This window comes from Pristiophorus japonicus, chromosome 4, assembly GCF_044704955.1.
Source record: "Pristiophorus japonicus isolate sPriJap1 chromosome 4, sPriJap1.hap1, whole genome shotgun sequence".
Taxonomy (NCBI): domain Eukaryota; kingdom Metazoa; phylum Chordata; class Chondrichthyes; family Pristiophoridae; genus Pristiophorus; species Pristiophorus japonicus.
This window is the reverse complement of record NC_091980.1, coordinates 233511161-233528790: the sequence shown is the minus strand read 5'-3', so window position 1 is coordinate 233528790 and position 17630 is coordinate 233511161. Positions and strand designations below refer to the sequence as shown.

The 17630-nt window shown below is 41.1% G+C and overlaps 1 protein-coding gene across 2 annotated transcripts in view; it reads right to left on the bottom strand.

Annotated features, from left to right (window-relative positions):
* Positions 1–17630, bottom strand: part of exoc5 (exocyst complex component 5) — a 79780-nt gene that overhangs the window by 31476 nt on the left and 30674 nt on the right. The window contains exons 4-9 of one of the 2 annotated variants that reach the window (XM_070879158.1): positions 11467–11661; positions 8734–8798; positions 8194–8222; positions 7651–7760; positions 5005–5049; positions 4691–4831 (exon numbers count right to left, since the gene is read on the bottom strand). In XM_070879158.1, coding sequence (XP_070735259.1) covers positions 4691–4831; positions 5005–5049; positions 7651–7760; positions 8194–8222; positions 8734–8798; positions 11467–11661 — 585 coding nt within the window. The remainder of the gene's footprint in view (positions 1–4690; positions 4832–5004; positions 5050–7650; positions 7761–8193; positions 8223–8733; positions 8799–11466; positions 11662–17630) is intronic. The other variant, XM_070879159.1, reaches the window with a different exon arrangement.

Genomic DNA, 17630 nt, shown 5'->3' with positions numbered 1-17630 from the left:
AAACCATACAAACCATAAATTAGAAACATCTTCCGCCTCCACACAGATTACCCTCATGGTCTCTAATAGGCCCTACCCTTTCTTTAGTTATCCTCTTGTTCTTAATGTATTTAAAGAACGTCTTTGGGTTTTCCTTAATTTTACTTGCCAAGAATTTTTCATGCTCTCTCTTAGGATTCCTAATATCCTTTTTAATTTTACCTCTGAACTTTCTATATTCCTCCAAAGATTCTACAGTATTTAGCCATTGGTACATGGCATAAGCTTCCCTTTTTTCTTTATCCTCCCCTGTAAGTCCCTAAACAGCCAGGGGGCTCTATAATTGTTATTCCCACCCTTTTTCTTTAAGGGCACATGTTTGGCCTGAGCACTCCAGATCTCATCCTTGAATGCCTTCCACTGTTCCAACACTGATTTACCCACAAGTAGCTGTTTCCAGTCCACTGTGGCCAAATCACTCCTCAACTTAGTAAAGTTAGCTTTTCCCCAATTTGGGGCTTTTATTCCTGGTCTATCTTCGTCCTTATCCATAAGTAACTTGAATCTGACTGAATTATGGTCATTGGTAGCCAAGTGCTCTCCCACTAATACCCTTTCCACCTGCCCAGCTTCATTCCCCAAAACTAAATCCAAAACCAGCCCCTCTCATGTTAGGCTTGTTACATACTGACTAAAAAAGTTCTCTTGAATGCATTTTAAGAATTCCGCGCCCCCCCTCTACTCTTCACACTATATTTGTCCCAATTAATATTAAGGTAGTTAAAATTCCCCCTATTACTGCCCTATGGTTTTTGGACTTCACAGAAATGTGCCTACATATTTGCTCTTCTATCTCCCTCCCATTGTTTGGGGGTCTATAATACACAGTGTGATCGCCCTTTTTTAAATTTTTCAATTCGACCCACATGGCCTCATTTGATGATCCCTCTAACATATCATCCCTCACCACGGTAATAGTTTCTTTAATCAATATCACGACCCCCACCCCCTCCCTTTTTACCACCCTCTCGGTCTTGTCTCAAAATCCTGTAACCAATAATATTGAGCTGCTAAACTTGCCCCTCTTTCAGCCATGTCTCTGTAATGGCTATAATGTCATACTCCCAAGTGTCTACCTGTGGTCTTAGCTCATCCGCATTATTCGCTATACTCCTTGCATTGAAGTATATACCATTTAGCACAGGAAGACCTCCTTGTTTACTACATACTAAGCCCTGTTTCCTGTCTTACAGATTCGCTTTTTAGATTCTTGCTATCTAATTTCTGCTTTACTTCCTTCCCTTTTGAATTCGTTCTCAGGTTCCCATCCCCTTGCCAAGCTAGTTTAAACTCTCCCCAACAGCACTAGCAAAACTCCCCGTGAGGATATTGGTCCCGGTGCTGTTGAGGTGCAGCCCGTCCGGTTTATACAGGTCCCATCTCCCCCAGAAGCGGTCCCAATGCCTCAGAAATTTAAAGCCCTCCCTCCTACACCAACTCTCCAGCCACATGTTCATCCTCTCTATCCTTCTATTCTTATATTCATTAGCACGTGGCACCGGTAGTAACCCAGAGATTATTACCTTTCAGGTCCTACCCGTTAATTTTTCTTCTAACTTCCTAAATTCTGCCTGCAGGACCTCATCCCTCTTTCTATCTATGTCAATGGTCCCGATATGAACCACGACCTCGAGCTGTTTACGCTCTCCGCCCAGAATGGCCTGTGTCCGCTCTGTGACATCCTTGACTCTGGCACCAGGGAGACACCCTACCATCCTGGAGTCACGGCCAAAGAGGTAGGTTTTAGCGTCTTAAAGGAGGAAAGAGAAGTAGCGAGGCGGAGCGGTTTAGGCAGGTATTCCACCGCTTAGGGCCGAGGCAACAGAAGACACGGCCACCAATGGTTGAGCGATTATAATCAGGGATGCTCAAGAGGGCAGAATTAGACAAGTGCACATCTCAGGGCGTTGCGGGGCTGAAGAAGATTACAGAGATAGGGAGGGGCGAGGTTATGGAGGGATTTGAAAACAAAGATGAGAATTTTGAAATCGAGACATTGCTTAACCAGGAGCCAATGTAGGTCAACGAGCAAAGAGGTGATGGGTGAATAAAACTTGGTGCCAGTTAGGACACGGGCAGCCGAGTTTTGAATGGCGTCAAGTTTACGTAGGGTAGAATGTGGGAGGCCAGCCAGAAGTGAGTTGGAATAGTCAAGTCCAGCGGTAAAAAAAACATGGACGAAGGTTTCAGCAGTGGATGAGCTGAGGCAAGGGCGGAGACAGGAGATGTTACGGTGGTGGAAAAAGGCGGTCTTAGTTATGCAATGTAGATGTAGTCAGAAGCTCATTTCAGGGTCAAATATGACATCAAGGTTGCAAACAGTGTGGCTCAGCCTCAGACAGATGTGAGGAAAAGGGATGGAGTCAGTGTTTAAGGAAGGGAGTTTGTGGCGAGGACCGAAAACAATGGTGTCGGTCTTTCCAATATTTAATTGGAAAACATTTCTGCTCATCCAGAACTGGATGTCGGCATTGCGCAGATGAGCTGAGGCACGGGAGGAGATGGCCGACGTTAGAGATATGATTCTTAATGAATACTTTGCATCTGTTTTCACAAAAGAGGGGCGATGCAGACTTTGCAATGAGGGAGGAGAAGTGTGAAATATTAGACGAGATAAACATAGTGAGAGGGGAAGTGTTAAGGGGCTTAGCAGCTTTGAAAGTGGATAAATCCCAGGTCCAGATGAAATGTATCCCAGGCTGTTAAGAGAAGCAAAAGAGGAAATAGCAGAGGCTCTGACCATCATTTTCCAGTCCTCTCTGGCTACAGGTGTGGTGCCAGAGGACTGGAGGATTGCTAATGTTGAACCTCAATGATGGGAAAATTATTGGAAAAAATCTTGAGGGACAGGATAAATCTTAATTTGGAAAGACATGGATTAATCAAGGACAGTCAGCATAGATTCGTCAAGGGAAGGCATGTCTGACTAACTTGATCGAATTCTTCGAGGAGGTAACCAGGAGGGTCGATGAGGGCTGTGCATATGATATAGTGTATATGGATTTTAGCAAAGCTTTTGTTAAGGTCCCACATGGCAGACTGGTCACAAAAGTAAAAGCCCATGGGATCCAGGGCAAAATGGCAAATTGGATCCAAAATTGGCTCAGAGGCAGAAAATAAAAGGTAATGATTGATGGGTGTTTTTGTGACTGGAAAGCTGTATCCAGTGGGTTCTGCAGGGCTCAGTGCTTTTTGTGGTATATATCAATGACTTGGACTTGAATGTCGGGGGTATAATTATAAGTTTGCAGATGACATTAAAATAGGCTATGAGGTTGATAATGAAGAAGAAAGCGGCGTACTGCAGGAAGATATCAATGTACTGGTCAGGTAGGCAGAACAGTTGCAAATGGAATACAATCCGGATAAGTGTGAGGTAATGCATTTGGGGAGGTCTAACAAGGCAAGGGAATATCCATTAAATGATACAACACTGAAAAATGTAGAGGAACAAAGTGACCTTAGAGTGCAGGTCCACAGATCCCTGAAGGTAGCAGGCCAGATAGAGGTGGTTAAGAAGGCATATAGAATACTTGCCTTTATTAGTTGAGGCTTGAACTGTATAAAACACTGGTTAGGCCGCAGTTTGAGTACTGTGTGCAGTTCTGGTCACCACATTACAGGAAAGATGTGATTGCACTGGAAAGGGTGCAGAGGAGATTTACAAGAATGTTGCCTGGAGAATTTTGGCTATGAGGAAAGATTGGAGAGGCTGGGTCTGTTTTCTTTGGAACAGAGGAGGCTGAGGTGTATAAAATGATGAGAGGCCTAGATAGAGCGGATAGGAAGGACCTGCTTCCCTTGGCGGAGGGGTCAACAACCAGGGGGCATAGATTTTAAGTAAATGGGGAGAGGTTTAGAGGAGATACGAGGGGAAATTCCTTCACCCTGAGGGTGGTGGGGGTCTGGAACTCACTGCTTGAAAGGGTGGTAGAGGCAAAAAGTATCACCACATTTAAAAATACTTGGATGTGCACTTAAAGTGCCATAATCTACAGGGCTATGGACCAAGAGCTGGAAAGTGGGATTAACTGGATAGCTCTTGGTCGGCCACAACAGGCCAAAATGTGCTGTAAATTTCTATGATTCTATGAGGTAAAAGTAATAGTAACAACTGCAGTAAAACGCCCCAAGGCGCTTCACAATAATTTTACAACACGTTAGATATTGACCATTGAGGGAAAGGGAGAAAAAGCGGGAGAAGGAAGTGTAAAAAGGGGTGAAAGGCTCGGGTCTGAAGTGGCAGCCAAAATGTGCAAGCAGATAGACAGGCAAAAAAAAAAACTACAAAAAAAATTTTCAAATTACATTGTAAATAATACAATGAGTATACAATCGTAAAATCAGTATAATAAAGATTAATTATAATTAAACAGTAGGTGTTCTTGGTGATGGCACAGATATGTGGTGGAAGCTCATCACTTATAAAAGGTAGGTTCTATATCAGCTTAATTAAGTCAATGGGCTAATGCCTTCAGTGAATTATTTTCCCTGCTGCAACAGCATTTATAGTTCAAAGACAGGTTCATACATATCAAAAAAACACAACCAGCATCAGTTGCAGCATGAATAGATATTCACAGAGCTAGGATTTTACTTTTTTTTAATAAATTATTTTAAATTTAATCTGGTTAATTAAGTAAAATATTACCTGAAGTTTAATCTCAAAAATATTTTGTATAAGTTTGGCCATTACATTCTCTGGACTGCTGAAGACTTCCCGAACTTCTTTATTTACTCGTTGGCATAACATGGCTGTTTCTTCGAATAAATCATTCCTGAAATAGGAACCCTACAAATACAACATTTTACTATTACAAATTATGGATTCCAATGGATTAAGATATTACAGAAAATAGTCAGAGCTGAAAGAAAAATACATTTTGCACATTAAAAAGTCAGTGTTGAACAGTTTAACAGAAGGAAATTAAACAACTACACAAAGGATGGATTATAGCAGATTACCTCCTGGCACTGTTTTATATACACATCCACACAGTGAGAATATCCCTGGAAGAGAGAAAATATGTTCCATATTTCAAAAAGGATTTCAAAAAGTCTAAACGGAAACACCTAGATTAAATTGGAACTCAAATATTCAACAAAAATTGCATAATTCTTAGTTCCTTGATTGCAATGGTTTCCCACGAAGACCAATGAATGGCCCTTCCTTATGCAGTTAAAAAAAGTCAATTGCAAGCAATATATCCATATTTTATGTTAGCAGGACAACTTATATACACATACCTGCTGGAGGCTGACATAGATGGCAAGTATAAACAGGAAACATCGGAAATACTCAACTGGTCAGGCAGTATCTGTGGAGATGCTGCCTGATCTGCTTAGTATTTCCAGCATCCGCAGTATTTTTCCTTTTATAAATAGGAAATAGCTGTGGAAGTCTGACATAGATAGAAGGTAGATGTGAGACGCTGACAAGTATGAGGTAGATGTGAGAGACTGAGGTAGATGTGAGAGACTGAAGCAGATATGAGGTAGAGGAGATTGAAATGAATATGAAACAGAGACGAAGTAGATATAAAACTGTAACAGGTATGAAATATAAGCAAGTGAAGTAGATGCACTTAAGTAGATGAAAATCTGAAACCAGAGAGGCAGGCAAAAGAAATTGAGACAAAAGATTCAAATAAAATAAATTATAAATATGAAATCGTTCAAATTGAAATTAATGAGATAGATACAACAGATATGATATCAACTCTGAAAGAAATAAGACAGGCTGAAACACATTTATTAAAGGCGATCTGAGGGCAAGAGAGAACTTGGGTAAAAAACATAATTGCAGAGGCAAAACATAACAGCAATAAATTCTTTCAATTCTTGACCAATAAGAGGGTAGTCAGGGGTTGGATCACATCAGAAGCATTAATATCCAAACAGCCTGGAAACAGAAGGATGAGTGCAATAGTAAACATTCTGAATTTTTACTACCTCCAAGTATTCACAAAGGAAGTTAAAACACATGCCCTCCCCAAAGAGATAACCGTTGCAAAATGAATGAACTTATAAATAAGATGGCAGTCCTAGACAAGATAAAACGGTTCAAAAAATCTCCAAGGATAGTCCCAAGAGAAACTAGGAACGAGATGTGGGAGGTATTGATAATTAAAATGAGTAAGTTACTGAACACTAAAGAGGTGCCAGTACACTGGGAACAGACCAACACATTTCTCACCCACAAAGAGCAATAAAAACAGACACAAGCAACTACAGACCCATTAATCTTGCTTCACTCCCTGTAAAATAATAAAAATCATGAGTATACTCGAGAACTATCTTTACAATAATAAATGAACAAGCAGCAGTCAACCTGGGCTCAGAATGGAAGATCCTGCCTGATCAACCTCCTTGATTTCTTTGAGTGACATCCCAAGGAGACTGTGAAAACCCCTACAAAGTTGTAAGGATTGTGTGAAAATCTTAGGAATAGATAACAAATTAGTTCATGGTTAGAAAACAATGGGTACTTGTAGATCTTAGATCTATAAAAGCTAGCTAATAGTATGCAAAAAGAAAATATGGAAATTACTTTAAAAGTAACTTGTGAGAAAGATAGGGATTAAGGATCAAACAAGCAAGAGGTAAATAATTTAAGATATCAGGAAGAGTGTTCAATATATGGAATTAAGTCCCAGAAAGCAAGCAATGGAGGCAAAAACAAATGAATACAGCTATGAGACACCTAAATGCTTTGATTTTTTTCATCCGCCTTTTTTTGCCTCGGTAACTGCAATGTCCAAAGCAAGTTTAAAGCGGAAAAAAAATCAGATTACAAATATGATTAATTTTACCCATTAAATTGTCTTGTGTGCCTTTTAGTCCTTTCATGAAAGTTTTTACTTGGCCTCAATTTCTGCTAAATGTCAAGACTTGATCTTGATACTTTTGTCTACTGAGACATTCCGTGCCGGATTTGGATTGTGTAGTCTGACCATATGCAGTGCACCCAATTCACCAGGATGCATTAGTACTTATCAGTCAGCTCTAGTGAGGGGATATTTTTCTTTAGCTTCTAGCACTTTCAGCCCAGTAACTTAAAAAAAAAAAATTTTTTAAAGAGATAAGTCTCAAATTTTATCAAGTTAAAAAAGACAGGTGTGCGTGCGCAAATACGAGTGAGCAATAGCTGCAGACACTTTTGTTTTGTGACGCATCATATTAAACAGTGAGTGATCTTCAAATTACAAAGGCACTGTACCTGAAGAGCAAAATGTAATACTATTTGACCAATCACAATGAGACTCTGCATGTCAATAAAAGGGAGAGATGGGAGGGAGGGCAAAGAGAGAGAGAGAGAGAGAGAGAGAGAGAGAGCGCGAGCGCGAGCAAGCTGGGGGAAGGATTATAAAAAATATATATAAATATAATGTGAAGACCTGAACTGCACCAATTGCAGACCCAAGTCGTATTACAGGTTTCAATTAGGTATTTTAACAGCTGTGAAGTAGAAGAGATCTTTCAGATTTAGTTTATGTCTAATATTGTGTAGATTTTTTTTTAATAATTTCAACTTTTTGTTCTACAGATTAACCCATAGGGCCACAAGTTTAGTAGTACATAAATAGTTAGAAAAATTCTTCAAATAAATACCTTAAAATGGAGTAAAACTGCTGCAACTTCACGCATCCTGGAAATTTCACCTTTCTTCTGCGCATTTGTAAATTCTTGAATCAATTGGCATTCCAAGTCATGATATTTACCTTGAAGGACCATAAATCATCTTTTACTTTGCTTGGTACTTGGGGAGCACCAAGTCTGAAAATCATGGTATTAAATCAGTAAGGAGTTCCAAATTCGCAGATTTTAGATCGTATCCACAAGATCCAGTATGTACCACTTTGCATATTTTTTTGTTTAAGACGGCAGTTTTATTGTACTTGACACATGAAACACCCATCAATCATAATATGGCACGAGTATTTGGAAAATAATCTGTTTTATGGCTACTGGACAGTCCCCAACTTTCTACCAACCTGCTATTGTAGTATTTAACAATCAAAAGTTAACTTCCAGTCCCTACAACGTTTCAGGGCACACTGCCATAATGTTGGTGTCCAAACTGTTTTAGAATATGCCAATTTGGGGGTTTTCTTGCCATTGTGGTAGAACATAAACATTGTTACAAGAACTCACTTGCAATTTTTGACTTCACTTCTGCAAACCTACAAGGAATAAAAACAATTTAAAAATAAATACCCCATAAGAGATCATCTACTGCCAACCTTTAATGTTTATTGAATTTCAAACAAGTGACAATTTTCAACAGATGCCTGATAAACATTGGAGAGCTACTTATGAAATATAATACTATTCATACACAATTTTTAAAATTTAAGTACTATGCAGTGAGAGAAAATAGATTAATTTATAGATCCATAATAGATCTCCTTATCCTTAATCAACACATCTGGAAACAGTCATGGTCTCACTGGTTCAGCATCTGATTCTCAATATTTCACTGCACTGAGCCCTGAAAGTTGTTTACATGAAACAAGGAAGAGAAAACAGAACTTAATTGCTATGTGTGGTTACTTTGCTAACATGATTTTTTTTAAATCCTGCTTTATTAGTGTCAAAATATGTTAATAAGCAAGTCATCACCTGTCAATTTCATTCAAATTTCTGCCAATTTAAAGTTAAACAATGAAATGCTTATTTGAATGGTTGGCCCACCTGTCAAAGGGCAGCTCTTGAGCAATGAGGTGCAACTTCTGAATGATATCAGCTGCCTCCTTAATCTGCAGAAGAAAACAGCACATTAACATAATATTTAATTATCGATGAAGTTGAAGATATTGTTCTTTTCTCCACTTCAAAAAAAAAATCAAGAGTTCTATACAAACAGCACATCAAATATAAAACTGGCTCATCAAATTTAAGGGTTAGTTTGTCTTTCAAAAGGAACATGATTGATGAAAAATTCAATCTCCGATTATCTTATTTCATGTGTAATTTAGAGATTCAAAATAAAAGCAAAAGCTTAAAAAGAGAGCTAAAAATCTTGAACAGAAAAGGCTACAACAGTATTTTAATCTATTTTGTGACTTCAAGGTGCTGAATTTTCTGTTCGAGAATCAAGAGTAATATACAACACTGATGGCCTTCATCCCATCTAAACACTGTGCCACATCTTCATGTTGCTCAGTTTCCTGCTAACTTGTGGTTTGTGGGACGGGGGTTGAGCATGCTGGGATCTCTGCAGTTTTTGAGTTCGTAGAAGCAATGTATATTTCAGAGAAAGATTTAAAAAAAAAACATAATCCAACAAAGTACTGCAAAACTCTTAATAGGATCATGTGGTTGGGACAAGATTTATATTGAGCAGATGAAACTGCTTAAATTTGTGATAACTGATATGATCTCATTAAGTTCTTAAGTGCTCTATTTCCAGTATTAAAAGATGTTGTATTGACTTTTGGGTGCAATGATCACTGAAAAATGTATCACCTCATATAACTACTAAAGGATACTGGAACTCTATTAAAATACTAGTCGATCTTCCATGACATTGCACTGGGGGAAGTCAAGACCAAGTCCAGCATTCAGGTGAAGCAGGTTAGAAAGTGGATGGTCAACTTGACCTGGGTGGGGCAGAAGAGTGATGGGGAGGGAGAAAGACAGGGGGGGAAGGAGGAGGAGGGGAAACAGGGGATAGACATGGCAAGAAGGAGGGGTGGATGAGAGAGACAATGGTGGTAGAGGGGCACTAAGCTAGGGCCCTTTTCTTCAAGGGGGGGGGGTGGAAGAGGAAGGGGTAATGACTATATGAGGACAAGGGAAAAGGATGGAGTGTAGAGGAGAGGGGGAAATAGTAGACGGGGAATGGTTAGGAAGTACTGGGCCTCTCAATGGGAGGGGAGTGACGCATCTGATTTCTCCACTCCGGCTGTTAGGGAAGCCAACATCTCTGCTCACCATCTCAGATGGTGGTGGAGGGTAGCATTATGTCTGCTCAGGGTGGGTATGCGCTGCTTGGGGGAGGGAGGGGACAGGGAGTGAGGAGTACATTGAAAGAAGGTGGAGATTTATTTCTGCTCTTTGTGGTTTGTGGGACAGTGGGTTGAGCATGCTGGGGATCTCCGCAGTGAGGAAGATTGTGAATCCGGCTCAGTTTGGGGGTGGGGGAGTTTTTCAATCTGTGGTGGGTATAGGCAGGAATGGTCCAGATGCAATCTACTTTCACTCAGGAGGCATCGTTCCAGGAGCAATGTATGCTCAGTGGAGTTGCACCTATCTCTGTTCAGTCAAGGAGGTGCAGTTCCATAGTTGTGTGTTTTGTGGGGGGGGAGGGGAAGTGAAAAAAAATGTTTTCATTCAAAGAAAGTGAAGGTGGGTAACTGCTCTGTGGGTGGAGGGGAAGGGTTGAATCTCAAACAGCTTGATTTTTTATTTATTGGACTATTCAATGTGGTTTGTTGGACTGTCGGTGGGTGCAACTCTATATGCTGTTTCCCCTGATTTTTTACATCATTTTCTTCTTTGCTACTGGTGGTCAGTCAGTGGCTCAGTGATTTTCCAAGCAAAGTTATTAATCTTCCGTCTGTTATTTCTGTTCCATCTGCCGCCAGGTGCTTCCTTTCTCAATGAATTCCATGGAAAACAATCCTCGTGGTTACACGTGACTATTTCTATTGATACAATAAGATGCCAGCATCTGTTTTACTTTGACTTTCATGACTCCTTCTATGAAAATGGATTGAGGCGTAGGTAGGAGTACTTCAAACTGCTGAGATATGCTCTCCTAAACTTTGTTTCAATAGTTTCAGCAACGGGATGAGCAAGGGATGATCATGTTAGGTGCTTTCCTGTTATACTCAATTAGTCACGTAATGTATATCCATATACACAAACACAGTAGTATGGCTATTGCTAGTAATTGTGAATTGAAGAGGGTTAAAATAAAGTACATTAAAAATTCAACTACTGGTGAAGTACATTATAGCTTTTGCCTTCCAAAAAAATGAGAAACTTTTCTTAAATACTAACTCACATTCACTCTTCCTCATTTATGCTGCTGATACATTTTTATTAAAATTCTTCAACCACACAATAGAACTCAATTAAAAATAACTAAAGGAGGGGGGGGGAAATCTCACTTCTTTATCCATGTGAATATGATTAAGCCAAGAGCCAAAATTCTTAGCTTCATTAGCAAAATTGGAAAATAAAATGAAAAAAATACCAACCTCATCACTTTCTGAATTTTTGTATACAAATGCTTTATCAGCACTCTGCAGGTTACCACTTTTAATTTACATTTCTGAACAATGAAATTGTTAGACTCTTTGAAAAGTTTAGACTCTCAGTGGTTTGAAGTCTGACCGTGGTAAGTCATGGTAGCAGCTTGTAATTAGAGCAGCACTGCATACTGCTTTGAACCACTTTTATCCTGCTGACAGCACTTACCTTTTCTGGATTTGTAAAAACGTCAGACTTCAGCTCTCCATCCAGAAACTCATTAAAGTATTTCATCAGTTTCTGTGCCTCTACAGCCCGTTGCCTTGGTGTATTTACTCCCTCCAGTTGGTCTCCAAGGTGACAAACCTTCGTTGCTACGTAGCTGATATGTTCATCCAGCTCCTGGAAATGCTGGAAAGCAATCTACAGGCACAGAAGTGGAGCACTAAAATTAAGGTTACTACTGCAGTAGTACGTTATCCAAATATTTCACTTTAATACAAGCAGCTACTAATTTACACATGATATTTAGGATTCAGTGGTCATTAAGAATGAAAGGCTTTTTTTTTAAAAAAGTACAAACTGTACTCGGATTTATCTTTTTAAAAATAAGAACTATCCACCACACTACATAGAAACATAGGGCCCAAGTTTCCACAAGAAAAAAAACGGGCGCCCCTCCGAGCTGGGCGCCCATTTTTCGCGCCTAAAACGGCGCCTAAAAAAATCCTCGGTATTCTCCACCGACTTACAGGTCCTGTGGCACTCGGCACAGTCAGCACGAGCTGTGGGGGGGGCGGAGCCAGGTCCCTGCGCTGAAAACAGTGCCGGGACCTCTGCACATGCGCGCTACAGTGGACACGCAAGTGCAGTAGCTCCAGGCGCCGAACTGTGTGGGAGGGGCCCGAAGCACGCAGCCCCTAGCCCTGGCCCTGGCCCAATGGCCTCACTGGGGCTGCGTGAATGAGGCTCCTCCCAAGGCCAGCTCCTGTTCCCCGCCCGACCAGACCCGACACTCGCTCCCCCCCGCCGACCAGACCCGACCCGACACCCGCTCCCCCCCCCGCCGACCAGACCCGACCCGACACCCGCTCCCGCCCCCCGCCGACCAGACCCGACCCGACACCCTCTCTCCCCGCCCCGACACCCGCTCCCACCCCGCCCCGAGGCCCACTCCCCCCCCCCCCCCCCGACACCCGCTCACCCCCCGCCCCGACCCAAGACCCGCTCCCCCCCGCCGACCCGACCCCCGCTCCTGTTCCCCGACCACCCCCCTTCTCTTCCCCGACACCCCCCCCTCTCTTCCCCGACCCCCCCCTCTCTTCCCCGACCTCTCCCCCTCTCTTCCATGACCCCCCCCCTCTCTTCCACGACCCCACCCCCCCCCTCCTCCTCCTCTCTCCCTCTCTCCCTCCCTCCCTCCCTCTCGCTCAGCAGCACGAACAGCTGCAGAATTCTCCCTGGCTGAAGCACTTTCACACAGGTAGGAAGATAGTTTATTTAATCTTTTCTTGGCTTATAAATGTTTATTCAGGTTGGATTTATTTGTATAATATTTGTAGAAGTATAAATAAGGATTTATTGTTGAATTTAATGAGTTCCCTTCCCCCCCACCTCGTTCTGGACGCCTAATTTGTAACCTGCGCCTGATTTTTTAATGTGTAGAACAGGTTTTTTCAGTTCTACAAAAATCTTCACTGGCGCCATTCTACTTTAGTTTGGAGTACATTTTCACTGTGGAAACTTTCAAATCAGCCGTCAGTGGCCGGACACGCCCCCTTTTGAAGAAAAAATTCTGTTCTAAACTAGAACTGTTCTACCTGACTAGAACTGCAGAAAAAAAAATGTGGAGAATTGCGATTTCTAAAATAGTCCGTTCTCCACCAGTTGCTCCTAAAAATCAGGCGCGAATCATGTGGAAACTTGGGCCCATGGAAACATAGAAAATAGGTGCAGGAGTACGCCATTTGGCCCTTCGAGCCCGCACCACCATTCAATAAAATCATGGCTGATCATTCCCTCAGTACCCCTTTCCTGCTTTCTCCCCATTCCCCTTGATCCCCTTAGCCGTAAGGGCCATATCTAACTCCCTCTTGAATATATCCAATGAACTGGCATCAACAACTCTCTGCGGCAGGGAATTCCACAGGTTAACAACTTTGAGTGAAGAAGTTTCTCCTCATCTCAGTCCTAAATGGCCTACCCCTTATCCTTAGACTGTGTCCCCTGGCTCCGGACTTCCCAAACATCGGGAACATTCTACCCACATCTAACCTGTCCCATCCCGTCAGAATCTTATATGTTTCTATGAGATTCCCTCTCATCCTTCTAAACTCCAATGTATAAAGGCTCAGTTGATCCAGTCTCTCCTCATATATCAGTCCAGCCATCCCAGGAAGCAGCCTGGTGAACCTTCGCTGCACTTCCTCAAAAGCAAGAATGTCCTTCCTCAGATTAGACGACCAAAACTGAACACAATATTCCAGGTGAGGCCTCACCAAGACCCTGTACAATTGCAGTAAGACCTCCCTGCTCCTATACTCAAATCTCCTAGCTATGAAGGCCAACATACCATTTGCCTTCTTCACCGCCTGCTGTACCTGTATGCCAACTTTCAATGACTGATGAACCATGACACCCAGGTCTCGTTGAACCTCCCCTTTTCCTAATCTGCTGCCATTCAGATAATATTCTGTCTTCACGTTTTTGCCCCCAAAGTGGATAACCTCACATTTATCCACATTATACTTCATCTGCCATGCATTTGCCCACTCACCTAACCTTCCAAGTCACCCTGCAGCCTCTTAGCATCCCCCTCACAGCTCACACTGCCACCCAGTTTAATGTCATCTGCAAACTTGGAGATATTACACTCAATTCTTTCATCCAAATCATTGATGTATATTGTAAATGGCTGGGGTCCCAGCACTGAGCCCAGCGGCACTCCACTAGTCACTGCCTGCCATTCTGAAAAGGACCCGTTTATCCCGACTCACTGCTTCCTGTCTGTCAACCAGTTCTCTATCCATGTCAGTACATTAACCCCAATACCATGTGCTTTGATTTTGCACACCAATCTCTTGTTTGGGACCTTGTCAAAAGCCTTTTGCAAATCCAAATACACCACATCCACTGGTTCTCCCTTGTCCACTCTACTAATTACATCCTCAAAAAATTCAGAAGATTTGTCAAGCATGTCTTCAACAATCAACACTTTCACCTGGGCCATATGGACTGCACACTTCACTACAGCTTCAGTTAGTGCTTCTATGGTCGATAGTTCTACATTGCAAAGGATTAAATCAGTCTTCATCCCAATTTTAATCACCTCACTTACCCCCAAAATGTTACACTACAAATTGACTTCAAAATAAGTTGTGTGTTGCCTACAAATTCAGACACGGCAACACACAACTTATCTCTATCTCTGCAACCTTCACAGCCTGCATCATCCAAAGTTGGTCTACAGTGTGTCTCAGCCCAATCCATGATTGGCATAGCCTTCAGCAATTACACCTCAAATCTGGAATTCTAAGTGTCATCTTGGCTCAGTTGGTAGCATTCTCATCTAAATCAGAAGTCCGAATCTACGCTCCACTCCAGAACTTTAGTACATAACCTAGCCTAGTGTTTCCATGCACGGAGCACTGCATTGTTAGAAGTGCTATCTTCGGATGAGAGGTTTAATCAAGATCTTATTTTCCTGTTCAGGTAGATAAGATTCTGTCCCACTGTTCAAAGAGCAGTGAGTTCGCCCTTGAGCAGCACCACTAAAAATAGATTAACTGATCATTTATTTAATTTGCTGTTTGAGAGACATCATTGGGTGCAAATTGACTGGTACAATTGTTCACACAATAACAGTGACTGCACTTCAATGCAGTTCACTGAATATGAAACACTTTGGGACATTCTGAAAACATGGTAAAGTGCTATATAAACGCAAGTACCCCCACCTTGCTCCACCTCTCCTCACCGAAAAAAGCCTTCTCAAAACCTTATTCTTCAATCACTGTCACCTTCAACTGGCCTGACTCTTGCTCAGTGCCTTTTCACTCCACCTTTGACACTTTGCTACATTAAAGGGACAATATAAATGCAAGTAGCTGTACAATACTATCAATTGTTTTTTTTAATGTTTATCCCTAAATTCTAAGACAAGATCAGAAAAAAAGCCAGTAGATCCCAGACAAAATAAAAGCAGTGCTTGATGTTCAAGCCATACTTTTGTGCACTAAAACATTTCTACTTCTAAACAACTTTGCATAACATGCTGTATGATTGATCTCCTGTGTACATTAAACTGTGAGCATGAAATGTATGGTCAGGAGGTATTGCCAGTTTCAATAAATGGTTTCCCAATCTCCTATTATTATCACCAATAACGGTCAAATATTTTAAGGTCACCAATATACTCAATACCAGTAAATATCTGACTATGAATACTGATCCAGGAATCATAGTGATCAGGACTACAGGTGGTTTAAGCGATATGTAGTTGACCATGATATACCACTGAAGTCCATTCTATTAAATATTTCCAAGCCTGATGCAAAGTATATATCAATTTAGTACAATTTCTTCAAAATACAGTGTTTTAATTTAAGTTTTAATTAAAAAAACGAAGTTTAAATTTTCCATCCAAGATATTGCACTGCAGATCCGATGTAAAGATTTAGAGATAGAGGTAAACATTCTAAGGAGTGACAAATGGTTTGTAAATATGGTCATTTCAAATTTTAATTACTTAAAAAAAAATCTACCAAAAAAGTCAACATTAAAGAATGATTAAACAAAGTAAACAAAAAAACTGCAGGCACAGGAATTCTGAACCAATAAAGCAAATGTTTTGAAACACTCAGCATCTCTTTCAGAATCTGCAGAGAATACAAGTGAGTTAATGTTTCAGGTGTGGACCTTTCATCAGAACTGCAATATGTTACAGATGAACAGCACAAAGGGGAGAGAAACACACACACACATGTGAAGAAAGACATTGATCTATAGAGTGTTTTGGTAGAAAACAGGAGATGGTTAAATGGCTGAACTAGGACCATAGAACAGTAGGCCATTTAACCCCTTGAGCCTGTTTCACCATTCAATGAGATCATGGCTGATCTGCAACCTAACTCCATATACCTGCCGTTGCCCCATATCGCTCAATACCTATGGTTAACAAAAATCTATCCATCTTAGATTTAAAATCAACAATTGACCTAGCATCGATTGCCATTTGCGAAAGAGTTCCAAACTTCTGTCATCCTTTGCGTGTAGAAGTATTTCCTAACTTAATTCCTGAAAAACCTGGCTCTAATTTTTGTCCTAGACTCCCCAACCAGCAGAATAGTTTCTCTCTATCGACCTCATCAGTTCCTCTTAATAACTTGACATGTTCGATCAAATTATCCCTTAATCTTCTAAATTACTGGTAATACAACCCTAGTTTGTGTAATCTCTCCTCATAATTTAACCCTAGGAATCCAGGTATCATTCTGGTAAATCTACACTACACTCCCACCAAGGCCAATATATCCTTCCTATAGTGTGGTGCCCAGAACTGCTCACAGTACTCCAGGTGTGGTCGAAGCTGTGTATAGCTGTAGCATAACTTCTAACCCCTTGTATTCTAGTACTCTAGATATAAAGGCCAGCATTCCATTACTCTTTTTGATCACTTTCTGTACCTGTCCGTGACATTTTAACAATCTACATACATGGACCCCCAAATCTCTCTGGATCTCCATTGTTTCTAACTTTTCACCATTTAGAAAGTACACTGTTCTATCCTTTTTTAGGTCTAAAGTGGAAGACCTCACATTTGCTTACATTGAAAGCCATTTGCCACAGCTTTGCCCATTTGTTTAATCTATTAATATTGCTTTGTAATTTTATGCTTCCATCTACACTGCTTACAATGCCACCTATCTTTGAGTCACTGGTAAACTTGGATATGTTGCTTTCTATCCCATCATCTAAGTTGTTGATAAATACTGTGGAATAGTTGAGACCCCAACACAGATCCTTGCAGGACACCACTAGTCACATCCTGCCAATTACAGTACCTACCCATTATCCCTACTCTGTCTCCTGCCGCTCAGCCAATTTCCGAACCAGGTCAATAATTTGCCCTCAATTCCATGAGCTTCAACTTTAGCTAACAGTCTCTTCGGAAGGACTTTATCAAATGGCTTCTGGAAGCCCATATAAATAACATCCATAGACATTCCCCTATCCACTACTGAAAATAAGGCAATGGAAGACAAAATGAGAGAAATTAAAGACATTTATGATGCACATAACCTGTGAGGCAGTGGGGTAATCCAAACAAATCTTTCCCTCCCCTCCCCAAGAGGCCATTCCTTCAGTGATACATTTTCCCATTCTTCCACCAC